Here is a 23,572-nt window from a genome sequence, read left to right as displayed (position 1 = left end):
ACACTTGTTAATCATCGATATGTAAGAAATAAATAAGCCACTGTAACAATTTTATTCGTGTTTCAACGAAAAAGTTGCTCCAGCTGTAATTCAACATTCTGCGTTTTTCCTTGCCATACATTGACCGCAAGATATTCTTCTTCGACGAAGGAGAACGAAGTTAAATCACCTGATGATGTATCTTGAGCAGTGCAACCCGTGCCGCCCGAATTCCGCGGTTTGAATCGATAAAATACAAAACCAACTCACCGTCATCAAGTTGATACAGATGCGCAATAATGCAATAAACGCCAACCCGATCATTAGCCACGACAAAGCACGGGCAGCTGCATTTATAACAGTGAACAATATCGGATAATTATATCGTGGCTGACACAGAGTGTCCTAATATCCTCGCCATGTCATTTAATTAATAATTTCAAGCAAGACCTTCTTTCGCGGGAATCTATCGATTGCGGTTCGCGAACGAAATCCGTTAATGAGAGTACACGTATAAAGTTCGAAAAGCGTTACTTTGTCATTGGCGTGCGATTATTATGGCATGTTGCGTTACTGCTTAGGACTTGCCATGAATTGACAATTTTAAATGCGCGCTACGTGGAAGCTAATTGTAAACGTTTATCTAACGCGAAGGATTTAAGGGCACTGTAAATTTATTCGCAAGAACCTTGCTTAATTACAGAGATTCCAAAGCGTCATTAGTACCCCCAGTATTTAAACTGGACTGGAGAAGACAGGAGGTCCTACTTTCTTCTATCCTTAGCAGATTTTCGTATAACAATCATTGCGCCCAACGATTTTAACGGGAACCAAAATTAATTGCTAACCAATTTATTTCACGGGCACACGAGTATATTACCTGCACATCTCTACCCATACAAACTGCAATGTTATTACCATATTAATTTATGCAGTGTTTTCAAAGACGTGCTTTTCCATTATTACAAATTCTTGATTTTAGCAGGCTGCGCATACAATACAGCGGGAAGAATTATTGAATACTCAATGCTGGAAAAGCGAACGAATAATGCTCGAACAGGGGATGTATTCGCAAAAGCCTCTTTCTACCGCATCGCAAGACTAACACGGTGCGCTGATTATAAAACGTGCACGATCTGAAATACGTTTTCTTAACAGTGTCGAGCCCCTTAAACCGCGAACGTTTACCCGTAACCGCGGGCGAAGTTACGCGCGGCAGCCCAGACGCGATTCGAAATAATACGTAATGTAGCAGAACGAAACTGAAAAATTGTTACGGTAACGAGCGTAATCTGGGACAGCGAGCGCTGTGCTCCGTGTAAAGTGTTAATGACACGAAATGAAAACGATTCGTCTAGGAGCGGTGAATCACGCCCGTGGAACGCACTAGCCCGTCCGTGCATTTAATTGCAGCTACGGGGCAGCGCCCCGCGGGTTCCGCGGTTCCCAATTTTTGCTTCCACTTTATATCGGTAGTTAACGGGGATGATATACGCGCGTAACGTTTATCCGACGGTGTCCACCAGCTTTTTGTAATCGGCCACTGGCTTAAGCCGTAGCTACTCACTCAACTTTTATACCGGTCCGCGAACCCGCTATTTACGATCGCTGTTTCGCGGCATCGCTAAACGCCGTTGTTTTCTACTTCGCAGCCTGACAAATCGCCGGTTAACGCCGACTCTTTCGACGTCCCTATTATTCCGTGCCAGAACCCATCGAGGCCTTGACAAACGCCCGGCGAAAGACACTTTCGGAATGCTTCTCATTGATTTTTTGCATATGCTTCGAGCTCGCACCGATACTCTATGCGAAAGTGATAGAACCTGTGGTTTCGCAAAATCAAATTAGAAAGATGACCAAATTAGCAAGATGTAGAATCGAGCTTCTGAAACTTGTGATTACAAATTGAGTCTGCGAGTCTCGAAAACTGACGGATGAAATTTATGGATATTCTTTGCGGATAAATTGCCTTGCGTAAAATGTCGTAATTGATTGTGTCGATACATGGGTTCCCCGATATTTTTAAATTATTAATCATGTAAACAGCGGAAAAAGCTAGGCGAATATCCGATGATACCAGCGTGGTTATTATTGTGACCCTGACATAAAAAAAATATATTATAAATTTTAATTTGGTTCGCTCTCCGCGACAAGTCATTAATATTTATCTTTTTTTTGCCTAAAAAAATATCCACAATATGTTTTTTTTATGCGGAATGCTATTCACATTTTCGAACAGAGCGCAGATAAATAAAGCACACTGGTAGAAATGAGGTGCGCGTAGGAAAAATAAATAAGATATACCCGCGTCTTGTAAATTGCAAGGTAATAAATCAAAGAATTTAAACTGTCTGCGGTGGACAATTTAACGACGCTTAGCTGTAAGAAATTGTCTAACAGTAAACGGTCGATTAACTTTTCCTTAAGAAAGCCCATTTATTAGAGACCTTGTGTAGGTAGTGGAATACTAACTGGTTTTCTAACTTTGCTTCGATTGGCGATATTCTCAATCACTTCCCTTCGAGACTTTAATTATTTACACACTTAAGAGAGAGACGGTTTCCCCAGACGGTGAACCAGCTCTTTAGAAAATAATGTCACTGTGCAAGATTTATGAAACGTTTCCGATTATTTTATTGACGGTCCAGCAGAACGTTCGCGTCTGATTAGTGGGTAAGTGGGTAATACCTTCGTACTTTTCAGGATATGGAAAGCCAGGATATATTTGAAAATGCGCACCAGTTCACAGACGAAAGATATGAATATCCCGTGGAATTGCAAAAGGCACGTAATATGAAATTCTTTTTGCAAAAGTGAAAATACATTTCAGCGTTTCAACCTTCAAAGTATTGATTTTCAATTCTAATTAAAGGATCCCTCATTGCTGTCGGTGAATTTCATACGTTCCGAAAATTTCTGGAACCAGTTTATCGGATACTCTGTATTTCCCCAATGAAAAATTAAAACTTTGATATCGATGAAATTCATGCGTGCTGCGGATCGCATGAGTTTGAGAGGGAAATATGTTACTGTTGCGATTAAAATATTTATCGAGCACTCAAAGAATGGAAATTATACGCGCGGGTTTGCGTTTCGGAAAGATACTGAGCCTCGCAGAAAGAACTGTAGTCGCATCTGCTGGTATAAACAACTAATGACTTGCGGTGGGTTTTATAATACTTGATGAGGTTTGTACATTGATTAAAAAAACGTTGCTCAAGTTAACATTTCAATATATATCAGGTGAGTGCAACGAGGGTGAATAAATAGTGAACATTTTTCCATTTCAATGTTTCAATTGTAATCGAAACCACTGATATCAGAGTTCGTGCCAATACCAAAATCGCATTCTGAATGATGCTATGAATTCAAATTTTCACATTGATCGATACGAATGTAACTTGTTATCAGGAAGGTCCTACAGCTCTGACACTCAGATCTTTCGACCAATAGATGTCACTAACTGCAGCAACAGTATAGCTATCCAAAGGAATTCGATAAAAAGGCTTGAACAATTCGAAGTTGTGTAAATTCGAATATAATTATATAAAAATGATTAATGTATTTAGCCACATAAGCATTTATTATTGAAAACGAGTAGAAATCGAGGCAATAATAAAGAAAAAACAGGTTTTAGTCAATAATAAATGGTTCTTCTTAATTAAACATGTATATTGTTCCCAAAATGAACGGTACAATTTTTTACTTGGAAAAAGTTATTAAAATATCTGCACAGTTATAACTCATTCCTATCGATCGATGTGTTTGTAACGGATATTGTAGCGGAAAGTGTAACGGGGGCACAAAAATTCAATTATTTTTAAGGGCACCGAATATTACTGCATCGTATACGCAAGATAGTAGATCTGGTTGCAGCAATACGGGCGTTTTCGAGCCACGCCACATGGGAACAAGTCGCGTTTATTGGTTGTTTTGAAACAGTAAAACACACCGTAAACATCACGTCACTTCGTACTCGCAAACAATAGATTGGTATTCGCGTAGGAATTATAGGACAGAACGACAGATAGCCAAATCAACTTAAATTTATTTTCAAATAAAACCAGTACCATATACACGTGGAATGTGCAAATATGAGTAAGCAGCGCTGTATAGGAAATAATTTGAAAATTAATTAAACAAACAGTTGCTAACGTATATAAATATCAGGTTTAATATCTGATATGTAAATATTCGAAGAATATTACTATTTATATTGGGCGCCAGTGGGCTAAACTTTTTTTAATGGATTAGGTAGGCGTGATGGTTGTATAATCGTATACATCGAAGGTATCACACGACGTAAATCCATTGTCTGTCCCCTAGTAATTTCCCATATTGCGGAAACGAGTTAATATATTGACAGGTGACTCGTCTTTCAATCTCATCCCAGGTCCAAAAGCAAATTACTCGACCAAAGCGAGGAAATAGCGAGGTCTGCATTGAGGGGGTCCTTCGTGTCCATGGCACGCGATGTCATATCACGTTATTGAGAGCTACTTGTCACTCCCTGCTTTGGCGTCATAGCAGGACAGGATGTCCATGCGGATCATTCAATTAATTCCATCTTTACTCACATAAATACCGCCGATAACCGGTAGGAAAGTTCTCTGCATCTAGTATTGTCACTTGTCATTAGAACACGATGCCGTGAATGCAAGGGATTGGTCATCTGAACAAGAGCGCGGAATCATTAATTGGTATATCCAGAACTGATGTACATAATGTAAATCTTTGCTAATATAATAACGTATTAGAAATTGTAAAGCAAAATGTCGCACGATAGAATTTTCCTAAATACAGAATCAAATTTAATCGATTTAATCATAGAAATAATTAAGTCTGTATTTCCTGAAAATATATGAATAGAATTTTGTTCATTCCATTGTGTCTTCAAGGCTACAATCTAGTTAAGGTTTAATCTGGTTAGGTAGCTGAAACTGAAACGAGCGCAGAAACGATATTAATCAGAACCGACGCTCGAAAATGTGATTTTTCAAAGAGCCTTTACTAGCCAGCGGATTCCACATATAAAGTAACGTTCGGAAAAATTGACAATTTTGCGCTTGCGTTTAAAACCATCGTGCAATCAAATTGTCTCTATTTGAATTTCAAGGAATTAGGTTATCAGCGTTGTAATTACCAGCGTATATTATATTTGGGATTCAGACAAAGACCGTATAAATAATAGAAAATGAAAGTAATCTGGATGTATACGAGTATACTTATTTCGTATTTAACGTGCTGCTAATGTATATATGTATATACACATGTGAAGTAATTTTTGATCTGTTACTGATAAACAGACCTATGTATACGAGCGTTGGACAATGGGTCTTTTCTATCTCATTCGCTGGATGGTGCAATTTAATTTCGTTTGAACGTAATATAATAGGCAGCGTGCGAGCCATTTAAGTGGCAGAGTGTTACAGATTATTGGCCTCGCGGGTCGCGAGCCTTATATACCATTTCTGTTAGACGTTCATTTCTAAACGCCGCAATTCTAACAAAGAGCCTGATCGCGATGTTCGGAGATAGTCATCGATGCTAACTCTCCTTCTCCGAAGCGTAATGCGTTCAGGGCGTGTGCATGGCACGAACATCGCTACTTGAAATCAACTTACCGCTCTATTTGTTCACCGGCCTCGTTAACTTGGAACAATAGCCTCTATTTTATTCGCGTACAAGGTTACGAAATCGTAAGAATGCATAGAACTTTGCTTGGGGAAGAAGAAAAAAACACGCGAAGCACGTAGAGTCGGAATACTTGCGGTTACTTTAAAACGTCCCGAAGTCATACATTTCATGACACAGCTTCTGCTTTCGCCGTGTAATGTACTCGTGTCGAACTCCAAAGGAAGAGAGCGAGAGAGAGAGAGAGAGAGACGAAGAAGCCGAAGAGAAAAGCGAGGAAAGAGAGGAAATAGAAGACGAAGGATGCGGCTGTTGCATCCTGGCGGCGCAGGAGCGCATCAACAGGATCTCGCCGGACCAAGTTGCTCCTATCGTTGCTGGTGGGGATGGAAACTGTTGTGGAGGGGGGGGGAACGTCGGTCGTGCGGTGGTGGGACGAGACGAGGAGACGAGCGGTGCTCCCTCTGGCGAGTTTCTCGTGTCAGTCGAGCCGTGTGCCGCGTCGCGGTAGTGTTGTGTGTTTAGTGGTGCGTCCCGCGTGTTCCGTCGAGCACCGATGACGCTTTCCTTATCGCGATTATGAGCGGCGCGAGTTCAGTGAAACCAAGAGTTCGGTTAATTCTACCCGATATGTTCTCGATCCAGTGAGGGGAAGCAGCGCGCGATAAAGCCGTACAACGGGGCTCGTTGTTTCGTTGTTGGACCGCGTGCTTTCCGCCGTGTCGGCCTTTCCTCTTTCAAGGGAGTTTTCAAGGTTACCCTTTCAATACCGGCACGAACGACGATCCAGCGATCGCTGCTTCTTCCTGCGGCTTAGGTCGTCCTCTGTCACTCGTGTATTAACCACCAGTCGCCCATTGTTCGGGAACTCGTGCGACTACGATCTTAACGCCGGTACCGAATTTCTCTATACCGCGAGCTACGCCAATGGAATTTCGATAAATTAATAATCGCGTTTTATTACCCGTAAGCACTCTGCGCCTCGTTCGTCGTTCCATCGAGTTCGCCCGTTTATTATCGTTTATCGATATTGTTTGTCCCTCGCGGAACGAAGCACGAACGAGCGTTGGCATTTAAACGGCATTTAAACGCGGAACAGTGTCTGAGCGAGATTACCAAGGTTAAGAAGGAACGATCGCAATAAAGGACCTCGAAATCGTAACGGTAAACTTATTACGTAGGGAAGAGAATTGCTGTTCGATCGAAACGATAATGCCCGTTTGACGTGTCCCGTGTGAAACGTATGCGCGATAAGAGGAAAGGGTGCGAAGTTGAACAAAAGTGGTGCGATCGAAGGTAATCGTTGAAAGTTGATACAGTGCGGTGACGGGATACACGCCTATGCCGGTAGATTAACGATTGGAACGGGAGTAAATCGGGTATCCGAGTAACGATCGTAATTGTAATTTAAAGTGGTGGTGGCACGTGCAGGAGCAGCAGTAGATCGGATCGCGGGGGGATTTTTTCGTGCGAAGAGCGGTTCGTGAAATAGATCGAAGCGGCGGCGGGGACACGGAGTACAATTAACCGGGGTTTTTCTTTTAAATAGTTAGCCGCGCGGCCGGTAGTTGGAACGGTTGGAGCGGTTTAAAGAGAAGAGAAGAGAAAAGAAGAGAAGAGAAGGCGTTCTCGAGAGGAGATCGTATCGACGCGCGTCGGAGCAGTTCGATCGTCCGCGCCTCGTAATGAGCCGGGGCACCGCACGTTGAAGATCGAACGTGACCAGTGCACCAGTACCCCCGCGGCCGTCGTCCAGCATCGGATCGGTATTCTCGAAGGAGCCGTTAATCGAGCCACCGCGGCCGTTACAAGAAAAACCAATCGGGCCCGCGATCGTTTCGGCCGGCTCGATAGCGAATACATATCCTACTAGCGGCGCGAGTCGGCTCTCGCGAAGACGTCGATCCGCATTCTTTCGAAGATGTCGCGGCGCGTAGTTTCGAGACGGAGCGCGTAAGCTGGCGGAGAGAAGGACAGACCGAGACCAGATCGGAAGGAACGGCCTAAGGGGGACAGGGGCAGACGAGAAGAGAGCGGCGGGGGCGCGCGATAAGGCCCTCGCACTCCTCGCTACCGACAGACATGACGATGGCCAGCAACATCGTGGTCGAGTGGCTGCGCTCGCTCCACTTGGGTCAGTACTCCGAGTCGTTCATCGACAATGGCTACGACGACCTTGAGATCTGCAAGCAAATCGGCGATCCCGATCTCGACGCGATCGGTGTCTTCAACCAGACTCACCGCGCTCGACTCCTCCAATCGGTGAAAACCCTCAGGGAGGAGGGTGCCGCGAGCGTTTACTTCACCCTCGAGGAGAGCAACGACTGCTTGTGCGACAATGTCAGCTCGAAATCGTCCAGGACCTCCTCCGAGCGGCCGCTCAGCGACAAGGAGGCCCAAAGGGCCTCGCCGACTGCGAGCTCCTCGAGCGGTGGTCAAGAGTTAACCAAGTTCGCGGACGAGTACGAGGAGGGGAAGGCGGAGCTCGTCAGAATCCCGAGGATGCAACTCCGGATGCTGCTGCAGGAGAAGCTCAGGCACGACGGCATCAGGCTCGCTTGTCAACCTTACACAACACCGGTAAGTCCACTCGGCTTCTTTTTCTTTTATTGCCACGCAAATTTACTCCATCGCTGCCTGATTATTATCGCTTTAAAAGGAACGGGTTGCTCGCGATCCTCTCTGATGAATTACGCGAAATTCGATGAACTTTGCTATTCTCCCGGAATTTATTTTTATTCTCTCGCTCTCGCTTCTCGCCTGTTGAAGATTTCTTTTTTTTTTCTCTGCTGCTTGTACGTTATACGTTTATTGCGGGCATATTTACGATTAATACCAACAATTTGATACGAATTGTCGGATTACCAAACGAATATACGAGTCAAAGGTATTTCAGAGGTGAAGATAGCGTGGAAAACTCATAACCCTTGCAAGACACACCTCGAGGGTGTAGATAATCCTCTGATTCATTATTTCGTTACATTAACCACCGCTCGCGATAAGACGAACCGTGCTATGGTTATAGCATACGTTCTACGACGTATTCATTATATCTTACTCGGGAAAACACGTACCCCGTACGCTTTGTCAACTTTTTCCTTGTAGCTCGCGTATTTGTTACTACAACGTATTTAATATACTTAAGATGAATCACGTAGCGATAAAGATGCTTTAAATTCGTCGAACCGTAAGGATTTCCAGTGTACGCTTTTCCATTAATCGCATCGCGACTGACGTCAAGCGGAGATACAAAACGAATTACCGTACTTTACTTGTAATTACATATTTTTTCCAATACATAGTTGTCCAGGATGACCGAGGTTTTGCGTTAAAAAAAAAAAAATACAAATGAATTTGAAAAAAGCGCGTCGTACTCTCGGACAGTGGTAATTAAAAACGGTATTTCACAAATTTTCGCTGAAAAACAGGCGACATTACTCGTGAATGCGCAACGTATTTCGTTTCCCAAAGAACCCACATTGAACGCTATCAATTTCGCATGCATAACGTTCAATTAGTCGTGCATTTTTCACCAAATTCCCATGTTCTCTGTAGGGCTTTCTTTCATATCGATACGTGTTATCATCAATTAGTATGTGTGTGTGTTTTTTTTTACCGTGATCGTGTTCACATATTCGACATTTAAACGTATCGTTTTTTTTTACGACTCAACGGTATTAGTCACTTTACCGATAAAATTTAAAGTGTGTCGAAGCATTATCTGCGGTCCGATATTTTCTGACTAATAAAGCAGATTTCCAAAATAAACAATGAAATCGCATATGCAAGCGCGTCTGGCGCAAAGCTTAAACAAAAGTTATTTCATATTCATGGTTTATCTATGTCGCGCATCGATGCATACGAGAAAATAAGGAATCGTTTTCAAGCGTTTTTTAAAATATAGAATAGAACGGATACAAGGTTTTCGTATCCTGGACGGCGGTGTTGACCAAAAGCAACAACTTTACCGTAAATTTGCTGCGCGAGACAAAGACAAATCACTAGCATTCAGCGAAGAATCGATATGCAACGAAAAATTACGTTAAATCGCGCGGCTTTTGTGCTCGATACTCGCTGCGTTAATAATCAATCTATCAACTAAAACCCGATTATGAGCGAGACACGAATTACACGACTGAAATCATTGTTGCTGGTTCATTGTGCCGACGATGCGTTGTATCATCCTCACGACCGTAAAGCCTAGTCGCATTAATCGAGTACGAATGGGCTCGAATATGGTTGTGGTCGTTAACGATTCGTACGTTACGACAAAGTCTTTCCAGCGGTATCCGCGCGCGCGTTAATTAGCCGCGCGTCGAGCCGAATGCGCTCCGGAAAAAACGGCCGTTCGATATTGGTAACCGCGAGCGAGGTTTATCGCGGGCGTAAGTCCGCTGCCTCGTGCTCTGCTCGCATTCGTTCCTTGACACTGCGACCTCTCGTTCATGCGTGGTACGCAGGCTCCCTGCGTTATTAGGTTTATGGCCAGCGGTTCTTAATCCATTGGTGAAGTCACCGCGTAAACAAATTGCGGCACCCATCGAATTTGAATGACAAAGGGCTAGCTTTCGCAGCCACTGTAAATTACCTAGTAATTACGATTCAACCGTGGCCGAAAATTTACGAGCGCGTACGCCGCGTTTCGCGCTAACCCCCGCACCCGCTATTAGTTTCCAAATTTTAATTTAATCCCATCGCCGATGGATTAAGTGCCGTTCCGTTCAAAGTATTATAATTGACTTGGCGGGTTTCGCTCTAACAATTTGAAAACTTTGCCGTCTGCTATTTATTATTATTCCGTAGCTACAGAAATAATACTTGACGCTCGACCATTTAACGAAATTAGTGGGACTACGATCGATAGAGTAACCAGCAGAATTATCGAAATTTATTAATAGTTGGTGATCCAAGAGTATAATAAAAGAAATTGATTATTTTACTCTCTTTTTTTTTACGTTTCGCGTAGAAAATGATATCGACCGATAAGCGATAAGAAATATCGGAGCGCGCGTCAAAATACGTCGGATGAAATTTTTCTTGCTGAGTACGGTGTTACGGTTGCACGCAAATGATCGCAAAAGGGAAAGGAACGCAATAAAAATACGTCTCCTCTCTCAGAGCACGGTGGTCCGGTCGTCATCTGCTCCTTTTTCCTTCCCGATGCAGGACGCACATGTTCCTGTAGGCGTACGTGCACGCGTGCAACGAGGCCCCTACGGTACACGTACTTGCTCGCGAATGCATCGGCCTTCGTACAAGTGATACTTACTACATCTCGTTCCGAAGCATACTTTCGTATTTATTGGTTCAATCCGGAAGGTTCGATTTGTTCAACGCCTCGGCCGCGTATCTCGCCAATCAACATTCCAGGCATAGGGACCGCGTAGCCAATTACGGTACCCGCGATACAATCAGCGCCACTATGCGTCTATTCATTTGTTCTGTTGCTCTTTCGCGGTACGAGCCGGGGACTGTGCAAGCGAACACTGCCAGAGAATTCAAGAAAAGTTTATTCGAAAAACCCACCGCGGGCACATTAAATCGTAACAGATGAATACAGCATTCCGTCCGTTCCAGGGTATTTCCATGCCGGATTTTAAACGCGATTTATTCGTCCACTTATTAGCTGTCTCAATCGTAAATGTCAGAGAGTAGAAAATTTTTCGACGGTGTTTAATCTTGAAATAGAGACGATCGATTTCACGTCTATCGATCGTCATTCTTTGGAGCAGAAGGGCTGCCCTCGTTCGAGCTCCGTCGTTCGTCGCTGCAATTGGTATTAACGTATAAGACAAACATCGAATAATCAGGTATTCGAAGTGTCGCGCCGTCTTGGATTGTATGCTCTCGGGGTAACACCGCGCGTGATTGTTACAGGGACGCGGTGCGCGAGGAACACGCCACGAGCGGGCGTGTTAGTAGCTTCAAGTATTCCAGGCAAAAGCGGCACAGCCGAGCGAGCGCTCGTCGTATAGTATAACTGTACGCAGACCAGCGGTAATAGCGTTTAAATATTTGAGCAAATGTTCAATCGATACACCTATCCCTTATCCGACCCCGTCACAGCTCTTTCGCGAACCGTTCGTTCCCAGCTCCTTTCCTCTTTCCAACTCGTGTCCCGCCTAGCTGCCGGCCGATCGAACGCGTTTCCATGAAATATCAAAAGCGGCGAATGAGATTCTCTTATTCCAGAAAGGTTATATCAAGGGCCACAGGGGTTGGAAGAAAGGGTGGAACGGCAGACATTATACCTTACGCGACACCAACCGTCTGTAATTGATCGAGAATGGCCGTCTTTAGAATCCATCCGAGAAGACGCCATCCTACTTTCCTCGAAAATTTCCTTTTGGCAAACGATTGCGAATCTTCGATGCAAACGTGGCCCTCATTTACGACGGCTAAATCTGGCGACGAGACGTGCTCTTCTCGCGACGCGCGACACTTCGCTTTTAGTTTTGTCCAAAGTCGCGCATCAACGTTGTAAAAGTTCACGTGAATGCGAAACGAAGTCGGCTATGTTTAGATATCAGTTTTCGTCTCGATGTAAACATTTTATTATTCCCTCGTCTCGATGATTACTCTCACCTTTTCGATATTATTTCTGGAAAGATGGTGTACTTCTACCGAAAAATGCTCCGTCAGACTCTGAACACGAGGGAAGGTGAAGTATTTTAAATAATGATACACAAATCCATAGTTCCACTCCGGCTCACCCGTATACCTAAGCATACCTGGTACATAGTACCAACGTATCTAGCACGAGAAAGTAATCAGAGAAATCTTGGATATTTGATAAGGTATACCGTGCGTGGAAGAAATTTATGGTTTTCGTAGAAACAGCCATTAATAATCTTTCGTTTCCTCCCCTGTCTTCGCTTCCCCCCATTCCGCCTCTGTTCCTTTCCGCGATTCAACGATAAGATTTCTTTTCCTGACGCTGGTATACGCGCAACTCCCGCAGCCTTCTTCTCCATTCCCATCGCTTCTCGTTCCTTTCTCCCCGCGGTGGAAAGAAACATGGCTTTCTCCGACACTTGCGAAAGGCCAACTTTGCCGAAACGTTAATGAAGTAGCATCGCTGCGGACCGCCCTAATAAAGTACCGCCGTTTCATTCTCAGTTACATTTTCCTCTCTTTGCATCCTAATGGCGCGTAAAAAGAAAGTATCGAACATCTGATTAACCCTCCAGCTTCGTTTACTCGCTGTATTTAACTGCAAACTGCGTATCGAACTCGAGGATGATCCGCGACATCGCGTGAGGCATCTTTCTCAGTGACGAAATCCGTAATCGATGTGTCGCAATCGTTGAAACTATTTGAGAGATTGCTCATTCGATGCAAATGGAATCTCATTAGTATTTAGCTGGTGAAACTTTCACAAATCGCACGAAGGTATGCGGAATGACATCGTTACTTTAGTTACATCTTCAGTTCCTCTTAATTAAGTCAAATGTGTCTTGGGTTAGGAAGTAATGGAAAAGTAATAGAAATTACCACACGAAAAAGCGCAAAATTGAATTTCAATCAGTGACTCGGATCTCGAGAGGAGAAGTTCAAATCTTGATTAAAGTACACCCACTTTAAATGTAAAGTGGAATAATGAATAGAGTTCATTATTTCTCTCGCAGCCATAGGAGATATGAAAGCGTAAGAACGTGGCAATACAATCGATTTGTTTTATCTCTTCCATTCGTTCCTTTTTCTTTCCACCTTTTATTTTCAAGGGCGCGTTCCTTCTTTTTTTTTTTTAAATGGAATATATAATATATATGCGTACTTTCATTATTATCCGTTGGCGCGCTTTATTGTGTATGCTAATGAGATAAATATTCAGTTATGGAGGCGAAACTGTTTTCGATTCATGAGTACAAGAATTTCTGATTACACGCTCTGATAATCAAGGGTCAGGAAATCAATGTCTGCGCAATCGGGAGATCAGGTAATTGGTGCCTGGATAAACGATCTCTAGATAACCGGCTACAATCAATATTCAATATTATGCATTGTCTAATTAGCAGGCAATTAATGTGATATTTACATTTATTATAATCCGGTACGAAAAGAACTGTACTGTGTACGCGAAATGTTATTTTACGTAATGTTTGCGCGTTTATAGGGTGTGTCTGAATAAGAAATTTTGTCAAACTAGATTTTAATCCAATAATCGCACGCGATCGGTTCGCGCGGTAGATTGAAATTAATCGTAATTTAATTACAGAACGATAACGTTAACGCAGGCAAGCACACTCGTTTATTGTTTGCGACGCTTTCAATGCACTTCTCATTGCCGTTTTCGCCTTTTTGCTCGCTGCGTGTGACAACAAGACAAGTTTCACACGAGGTCCCTGAAAAATGTTTAACGTCGTAATGTCATTCCGCACGTTCTCATGATAATCCAGCCGCGAAGTAGTGCATACACACGGGCGTCCCGCGGACTGGAACGAGGCATAGAGAAAAGGGAGATGAGAACAGGATTACGTTAGGTCAACCGTGTGTATACCACATACGTACATCGAGCATGCTTTGCCAGAGATGCGCGTATATTTCTGAATGTCCACGATGAGAGTAAAAATTCCTTTGGACAGAGGCTCCCCTTTGATGGTTCTTTTTTTTTTCAATCCACCTCTCTCCCTCTCTGTCTTTTTCCTTTGCTTTTCGCTCGGGCACGGTCGATGTCCATCTTGCCGGTTTAATCTCCGGTAAAGACTCCTTCCCACCTGTGCATCGTTTAAATCACTCGCTTAAGCGATTTAAATGACCAACCAATTAGCGATTCGTGCGCGTTAGAATAAATGAATGATCGCGTCACGCGGAGGTATCAAGCGTTTCGATTATGCCTGGCTCGAAGAATTTCGGAGTAACTCGGCGGGGAAAAAAAAGGAACCTCGAAGGATTTTATGTAAAATGTGCTGCATAAATGTATACGTTTTGCATTTTATAGTACTTGCGTGATGTTTCGTTTTCTCTCGAAAAAGTACAAAAATTGGGCAATGTCAGATAGCCATGATACATAGTTGTGCGCCATAAATATCACGTCCGTGCGCGCTTGTGTTACACGTCGGTTGTCGTATTAACAATGCATCGTTTCGAACGAGGAATGCTCGTATAATTGGAAATGTGAATTGGCAGCTCCACTTCATCCGAGGGAACTTCGGTCTCGTTTATCTTCGCGTCACGAATTGAAATCGGTATATTGAAGTTGTTTGATGTTCTGATAATCCTCGCGCCGCTCTCAGGTAAGCCATACCCTCTCCTAACAATTTGCACACTCCGCAAATTGGACGAAGTGGCTGCTTATGGAATTGCGGTTCAGCGTGTGTCAGGCGAGAGAGGGGTCACTTCGGTATCGGACTTTGCTGCAGTTAGAAAATCAGCCAGAGGCAGGGGAAGAGGCGGGAAGACAGACGAGACGTTCGACGGATAACAAGGGTGAAACGCGAATCTCTCGCGAATCGCGAGTAAAGAATCGTAAAACTTGTTACACGTGAGAACGGCTCGTTTATTCGCGAGCGCGTTATCTCATCGGTAGATGAAAAACGACTAATTAGCCGGAGGAAGTTGATCCTTTCGCGTGCGCTTCCTCTCTTTTCGCTTTTTAATACAATTTGTCCGGGCGTTGAAATGCTCGCTGGTTTAGTGGTGTTTCAAAAGAACGCGGCTACCTTTTCGAATGGAATAAAATGATTCTTGTTCCAGTGACGGTAATAATAGGTAACGATCGCGATAGCGGAGAGAGGCAGATGAACGTAATGTAGTGATAATTACGTGGCGGGCGAAGAAGTTTGAGTGGTCGTGGATTTTTTGGGCCGCGTGCATTCGCAGGGCTGCAGTTAAGCAGAAGCATTACCGTGCGCTCTGTGTTCCTCCATCGAGTTCGGTGGGCTGGCACGCAACGCATGCAACGCTATCTAGGTAACATTAAGGACTCGCCGGGTTGTATTACGGTTGCCGGGTAATAAACATGTTTAATTGCAACGCTAATGGTCCAGGCGGGGGTGCAGCCAGCCTCTTGTCTCTGAAACAGTCTAGAGCCATTGCGTCGGCTTTGCTTTCCGTTAGAATGCCATCGTTACTGGTAAAGCGAAAGGAGGAGGGACATCGACAGGGGCCGATGTTACCTATGCCCGATCGATCGCGCCTGAAAATACGATCAAATCGATCGGCGGAAACCGCGTTCTTGTTCTAAAAGCTTCGCCACCGCGACGTTTGCTCGGTTATCGGGGGCTTATGGCCCGTCGAGTGTTTGTATTCGTGGAACGTTACCAACACCGGAAGTTTCCTGTAACGACGGCAATAATTGTTTCGATAGAGGCTGCGGTGGACCCGGCGGTTCGGTGAAAATGAAAGGTGTTTCCCGGACACGGTTAACTTTAAGTTAATTTTCTTGCTAACCGAGTTAGCGGTACCCCTCGCGTCGCTCCATTTTCATTCCGTACTTAAACTAATATATATATATATTATAAATCAGCGGAATTTCGCTAAAATTGCTGATTGTCGTTTCAACGACTCTCGTCGTTAAACAAGCCACGCTCTTCTGTACGCTTCAACTTTTCCCACTCGAACGCTACGAATTATTGTATCATTTCCATGGTTACGATTTCATCGTACGAAACGCATGCGAACGAAAGACGATCGCACGACAAGACGCGTGTACCACCGTAATTGGTATAATTACGCGGCGAGCAAGAAGTATCGTTTTAGATACCGAGAAATGATCGGACTGGTGATGCATAACGCACGGGGTATCCTCGCAATCAGTGATTTTAAGTGATTCGAGCTCTCACAGTTGACCGTTATCGCGTCAGGCATGTCAGTAACGTCACGCAGCGAACGTTGATAAAATCAGCGGTAACCGTAGCACCCTTAACAGCACCGGCCGATCGATCGTCTAAGAGGGTGGGTCACTCCGATGTCCGGGGACCTACCGTGAAACAAAAGCATAGTCTCGTTAGTGGGGATTAAGCGAGACCGACGGTGGCAAAAAGGTTCCTGGACTAATGCCGAAAAAAGAGGGAACGCGGAGAGAAAAAGGATCTTAGAGCCGATGAGTAGGTTTCTTTGAACCGGGAATTTCTGCTCCCGAGTGTGATTGCTGCCGGAGAAAGCACGACGGAAAGTTACCTAACAGCTAACTCTTTTTATCTCCTCGCGGCCCGTTGTAAAGTCGATATGTCGTGCCACCGTTCGATACTCGGGATCAAAATCGTTTTCGTTCGAGACCATTGGAATTTACCGTGATAGGTGCGCAGCGTTCAATTGACTCGAGTCGTTTCAAGTAATTTCGACGTCAAACAAATCGCAGGGATTTTTAAAGACACGTACGAGGGTCACGAGAGAGGTTTTTTCCCGCGAAATAACGTAGATGTGGACACAGAGGTTGAGTTGCAATGAAATTTAATGGGATTTGTCGACATTTCACTTGGTTACGTTATTCCTTTAAGCCTTTGGCGCCCGGTACTTTGCAAGGCGCCTTTTTGCGCGCGGAAATTCGGTTGAAAAGGTTGATCCACAAAAAAGTTGCTCGCCGCAGAAAGAGAAATTATACATTGTCCGTGAAACGTAAATAGTTTGACCCAGTTTGGCGAACGTTTCGTCGCCGTTGAACCGATACGAACGGAACACCGTGAAATTTCGCTCGTTCGCGGCGTATCGAGATACATACGTGTAATGGCTCCATTGTGAGGGAATCGAGTTGGCAAGTGGCGGCATAAGAATAGCTGCGAGTCAAGAATCTTTAATGCCATTCCGTTAACCGGCCATGAATTATTACCGTTTCCGGATAGCTTCGTACGAGCTGCACAATATATCAAGCCCCTTTAACTTCGTTTCGCGGCAAAGCATCGACCAAAGACTCAGCTGCTGCTAGATATCTCTCTTACCAAGCAAGATTTCCTCCGATTTGCGAACGAGGCAGATTTACTTCCGCCTGGCAGCCAGAAAAATGGCAGTGTGGAAATTGGTGCAACTGCTCCGCCCGTCTATGCAATCTTTATCGTTCCAACAACTAAGGGGAAGGCGAAGCAGCCGGGGCTATTACTCGATTTCTGGCGAGCGCCAGTCCTGCTGTTTAATTACTTCCGTGAATTTTTTTTCTCATTTCTTTTCCTTTTCTTTTTCTTTTTTTTCTTTCTTTCGCTCTTTTTATAGTTAATTGCCTTTTTTCGTCCTTAAGTGTCCGCGGGAAAGAAATTTCCTCCGCTTCACGGTATATCGAAAATCGTATAAATTGCCTTTCGGTTTTGCTTGCGACAGCAAACTGAATCGAACCGTACGCTTGGATATCCAAACAAAATACGAATTACCGCGAAATTTCCATTCGTTCGATCGCATAATATACGAGCGGCACGATTTCGCTATTACGGGAACGTGGTTTGATTATATCTATCGCTTGCCATCGATCCTCCCTGATAATCTTCTTCTCCGTTCGGAGATCGTAAGGTATAGGGAATACGTATTGCAGGCACGCGTGAGATCCTCCCGCGGCTCACAGCGGAAACCTTTCAGTTAGAAGATCGTTTTTTCCCGTCTCCCACGCTCCACCACTTCGTTCCGCTAAATATGATGTCTTCGAAAAAAAGTATACTCCAAATGGATCAATCGTTTCAGAAGGTCTCTAGTAACTTCGAATCGCAACGAATACTGTCTGTACATATGTGTACTTGTACATATGCGAAACTATGATCGACGGTGATCGATTAAATTTTATAAATTAACCCGGACGTCGCGATCGTTTTATTAAATCGAACAATTTTCGCAGGCAGCCAACTCTTTCTCGTAACGGCAGTTCAATTTCGATCGGACTTTGTAACGTATTTGCGCGTTCAACTTACCCCCTGTAAGAAATATAGATACTCGCGGAAAGTTGCGTTGTTTGACACACGAAAGTTGGCGAGTTCGTTCCGGAGAATAGAAACCTATGAACGGCCGTAGCCTACCTGTAAAAGTTGAGCTATTTCGCGCCCGTATAAATTCGTTTTATACGTTTCATTCTTTTCCCTTATAATAAACGAGTTTGTATACCCGAAGGTATAATTAATTCCCGCGGATCGCTTTCGCAGTTAGCGGACCGAATTGACGGTGTCCGCGCGCGGCTCGCTTAATTTCAACGATATGACGAAACGGGGAAATAACCAATTAACGAGAAATACTTGATAGGTCATTCTACGGCTGGCAAAGGTACGCTGGGGAAAAATAATCGGAACCACTGAACGCGACCTTTTTGTATTCATCGTGGCTTGTAACGAAATTACATAAAGCGTATAATTTCTCCTCTGTCGCGATAATAATTATATCAATTCCCGCGGTTCTCCCTATCGTTGCGTACCTTTTTCACTTTCCGCTCGAGACACGCTGACTCGTCGAAAAAGTAACTAACGTCCGTTTCGCGTTTTCTAAAATTGCGAACTTTTTGTCGCGCGGAAGTTGGGAAGCAACGGGTCGCGATACATCGAAGTTTCGATCGTTTAAAAAGAGGGGTCGGAGCTGGTCGAAGTAAGTTGCATTAAATAGAGTTTCCATAAGTGGCGCGAGCGGTCCATACGGCGCCGCGGCGCGGCGGCAGGTGTTGATTGTGCTCACGGCTAAGGGACCGAGGGGGGTTGAGGCCGGCTCCGCGCGGTATTGTGCCCGTGAGGAAACGGTAATGGTCCTTTAACCTGTAACCCCAAGTAATTACGGAGTTAACTGATGCAAATTACAATAATTTGCGCTAAAGAAGTGCCGGTGCCTCTCCCTTAGATCAGCCGACGGTGCTGCCCCTACCGAACTTTTGCCACGCATTTGTTTCGGCTCTAGTCGTTAACCGAGCCGCTTCCGGCACGGTTGAAAACGTTATCTGCATTCGTTATGTGGTTCGAAGGTTCATCTATCGCCGACGGCGGGGAACTTTTGCGGGGCCCGGGTGGGTTTCCCCTCGCGTCTTTACCTCGCCAGTTTCGTATGTTAACCGGCGTCTGTTTACGCGCATCCACCTGCGCGTCTGGTAAAAACGGCGCCAGAGCCTCTGCTCTCGCTTCTTGCGAGGCAGCTCTCGATTTTATGCACGGTCAGTTGCGAAACTCCGCACACGCTTCGCAAATGTTTGTAAGAGCGGGTGGGTTTTTTTTTTTTAGTATTTTATAGGCGGTTGTAGAGGAGGCTGTAATGTATTTCGGTGATAAATTGACAGGAAAAATTTGGGAATTTGTCAGAGTCGTTCGAGACGTCTCTTTAAGGGGAACGCTCGGCCCCGGAAGCCTGGCGGATTTATTTAAGTTTTTAAGTCGCATTTATATCGTTTGGAGTCGGTGGTTGAATTTGATTGAAAACCACAATACGTCAGTCGACTATATCCGACTGTTTAACCGATGAATTACGCGAATGGTATGCGGATGGAAAGGATTTTATCGCGATAAAACGTTTCGCAGGCGATAACTTCTGGCTCGATGGCTCGTGAATAGCTTGGCCACGATGCGTATCTTAAGAACAATGGCCTAATATATCTAGTTACGTTTGCGTAAACACTTTTCTACGTTTCCGGAGGGTACTTAGCATGCCCGATATCGCCGTGTTGCAGACGTGCCACAATAAATCGCGTTTTATAGCTTCTGTGTACGTCACAGTTGCTCCAAGCGGAGTGCCAATACGTGAGAAACGTTTTCGAACGTTTCTTTTAATGTTTTTTGACGCGCGCAAAGCGCAAGCACAGATTCTGGCCCTGATACAAACGCGTGGAGAAGTTGTGACAAGTAGATCGGCCATTCTCGCTCCGACAGTCACGTCGCGCATCTCTGTCGCTAAGCAGACTACGTTCGGAATTATTTAAATTATTCAAACGTTCGAATTACGAATGCGAAGACTCGAAAATCTATTTTCATGCATCGTACAGATCCAATATCGCGCCATGCAACATTCCGATTCTTTTTCAACGGGGTGTGACATACCGCTTATTAAAATTGATTAAACTCGATAAAACTAACACGCAAATATCATGAATTATTTATGCAATTAGCTTCAAGCGTAATGCGTTAGATAAAAAATGCAATTATCGATAAAATGGTTCGAAATAGGTCGCAGGCGTAGTCGTGGCTACGGCCGTAACCTGATAAGCGATGGAATGCTCTCCCAGCTAATTTATTCATTCGCTGTTTTATCTTAAAAATTCTACGGTTCGACGAAAAATACTTAAACGCCTTGGATTCCGCAACGAATCACGTTCGAATTTATAATTTACATCTTTTTCTTCCTCCGACGTTCGCCACTCCCGAATGGAAGCCCTTGCGCACACAATTCGCGACCCCCGTTAGAAGGGAGGCAAGATATGACGTCATGTTTCATACATGGCATACAGATCGGATACCACCCTTGGAAGCAAAGTTTTCCAAAGACATATATTGAGAGGTAAGTTTTGAGCAGCTATGTAAAGAGTCGCACTAGATGAAGGGGGAGAACCCCGGTGTTTTCCTAGACGAGGGGGCGGCAAATGAAAAATGCCAGCACGAGGGTGGTATCTTAATCTAACGTCTCGTGATATTTTATTCGCCAAAATTAACAGAAACGTTTTGACAAAGTCTTTGGTATTCGAAGGATACGTTTCTTAACAATTTTGCCATACTATACGTTTTCACGACGAACAGATTCGAGCAGAATACATTGCGGTAAATTTTACTGTTTAATTTACAAAATTTTCCAAATCGTATTTCATTAGTATAATTGAGAAATTTTAAAAATCATGCAGTATCTTTTCCAAATAGTTATAACACTTAACGATACCTGTCCATGTATGTGACGCTGTTATCGATCATACGGAAATTCGCTAGTTCGGTATATATGTATAATCCTATTCTCATGAGATAGAATTAGTAATAGTTGGCTGAATATGGTCATTCTAATTATTAGACGTAATTAACCGATTTGTGATTCTCCAGGGTCTTTTAAATTATTCATAGCCAAATGGGAGACTAAAGCTGAAACCGTGGATAGCTGTGAAAGAAGTTAATACAGGTGATGTTACAAAATTATAGAGCAGTTGATGCGCAAAAGTAGAAATCATTTCACACATCGTTCGAATGAAGAGATTCGCGGGGTTAAACAGCGCAGAAGGAATACTCGATAAGGATAGGTATTAGAATAACATCGGGTCCCGGATTTCAAGTTCAGTTGTCCAGTGAACTTTGCACCTCGTACACGGGATCCAGCAGACCGCGGGGGTAATTAAGGTATACGGTAGATATGAATCACAGAGGAAAAGGGTAGTAAGGTCCCGCAGACCGTTTATTAATTTGTAATTGCGAGAGCTCCGCGTGTAGGTTTCCGAAAATTACAGGTCTGTCGGGGCTCATTGCTACCACGAAGATTTAGTACTAACTAGATAGCTTCTTCCGTTCTCGCCGGTTGTATGCAGTCGGTGCCAGCGGGGTTAATATCGATACAACGCGCTGACCTGTTCATGCTTTCGCACGCTATGTTGTAAGAACCTTTGTGCTACCTGTCGATCCCGTTCCCATGTTGTTAGGGTACACCGTGCTACGTCATCGGACCCGATTAATCGAACCACTCGAACGTGACGACTTTTATGTTCCTGGATCACCGTGCTTATCAGAGGTGGAGCAATGTAACGAGCCCAAGTTATTATGCAAGATGGCCCGTCGTGACTCGATACTGCCGGCTGGCTAGGTTCCCTTTCGACTCCGGTAATAAGAACTGCTATTACAATTTCACCGTCATCAGAAGTCACGCGTTCAGTGGACACAGAAAAGGCCAGCTTGCACGCTCGCTCGTTTGAAACGTAAACGAATCGTACGTGAAAATATTTATCGTTGGATTCTGTTGAATTACTCGCCAGAATATTTCGCGTATTTTTATTTAACTTCAAATATTCTGATTTCATTGGTATTCGAGCTTATTTGGGTAATATCTAGATATAAAAATTTATCAAGGAGAAGATCGATGCGATTGATTGCTACGATGAGAAATAAATGATTATGAGTTTCATGTTTTTCCTTTTTTTTTTTTTTTCAATTCGACGTTCGCGAACTACTCGGCGAAGCGAGAATCAGATTCGGAAACGAGGTCGAGTCGAGAGAATGTCATTAGACGAGTCAAGTACCTTCGATGCTAATGATTGTACGACCCGGCACGCCGCGCGATTTCAACTCAGCAGGCTACCGACAGACTTGTATCGATCTCTCTTCGTGATCGTAACAATTTCACTGAACTTCAGTTTACCCGTCGAAATAAGTGAAATGTAAATTCTCCTTTCGCGGCTGCTCTAATTCGTTCACTCTATTCCGTTCTACCAGTAATCCAAGTCGAACGCCCAATTGTCGCAAGTAGTAATAAGCGTAACGTTCTTCGAAATCAATTTTGAGTAAAAAATTTTTCGTTCGTCTCCACGCAAGTTTGTCCGCGTTAACACGGGCAGCAATATTGATACTCGTCTGAAATTCAGACCGCCACTAATGATAGGTTCAAGTTCTGCCATTAAACTGGAAAGGGGATTACTTTGTAACTGTGTAATAAGTGAGACTCTTAGAGCATCCACGGAAGTAGAGCAAGCAGGTGACAGATGTTGGGAATTAAGTAGCTTTGTAACCGCATTATTTGGTAGCCCCCTTTGGTCCATGTGTGCATGCAGTATCGCGATTGCGAAATAAAAGTTGGGCAAGTTTCGCGTAGAGAGCATTGTCGCTCGCGAATCGAGCGCCTCGATCATCGCGCGGATACTTTTGATCAACGCGTGCACAGCGGTGAAGGCAGTTGTTTGAATACCGCGGCGGTAGCCGATAATGCAATGAAATCGAGAAATTTAATTAAGCACCGGCGTAATTTGTCGTCAGATGGGACCGTTAACAACGCCCCCCTCGACTGCGTTTTCACCCTTTCATTATCCGCTGTCGTATCAACGGCAACGCCTCGATGAAAATGTCACCGACCTCTCTCCACCCTTCGCGCCAGCGTTCGCGTTTTACTATCCGCATCT

At 44.2% G+C, this 23,572-nt stretch overlaps 3 protein-coding genes across 10 annotated transcripts in view; 1 reads left to right on the top strand and 2 right to left on the bottom strand.

The window, feature by feature from the left end:
- The window catches only part of LOC143425399 (lipid storage droplets surface-binding protein 1-like), a 255,818-nt gene that overhangs the window by 11,192 nt on the left and 221,054 nt on the right, over positions 1-23,572 (bottom strand). The gene's annotated exons all lie outside the window — the stretch shown is intronic.
- LOC143424938 (uncharacterized) overlaps positions 1-23,572 on the top strand; it is a 322,538-nt gene that overhangs the window by 106,570 nt on the left and 192,396 nt on the right. For 4 of the 5 annotated variants that reach the window (XM_076897365.1, XM_076897373.1, XM_076897357.1 and 1 more), the window contains exon 1: positions 7,180-8,193. In XM_076897365.1, the coding sequence (XP_076753480.1) occupies positions 7,696-8,193 (498 nt within the window). In that variant the 5' untranslated portion in view covers positions 7,180-7,695. Of the gene's footprint in view, positions 1-7,179; positions 8,194-23,572 lie in introns of those variants that run through there. The other variant, XM_076897348.1, reaches the window with a different exon arrangement.
- Positions 1-23,572, bottom strand: part of Carpa (Carbonic anhydrase-related protein A) — a 416,930-nt gene that overhangs the window by 252,743 nt on the left and 140,615 nt on the right. The gene's annotated exons all lie outside the window — the stretch shown is intronic.

Source organism: Xylocopa sonorina, chromosome 1 (assembly GCF_050948175.1).
Source record: "Xylocopa sonorina isolate GNS202 chromosome 1, iyXylSono1_principal, whole genome shotgun sequence".
Lineage (NCBI taxonomy): Eukaryota > Metazoa > Arthropoda > Insecta > Hymenoptera > Apidae > Xylocopa > Xylocopa sonorina.
This window is presented reverse-complemented; position numbering and strand designations above follow the sequence as displayed.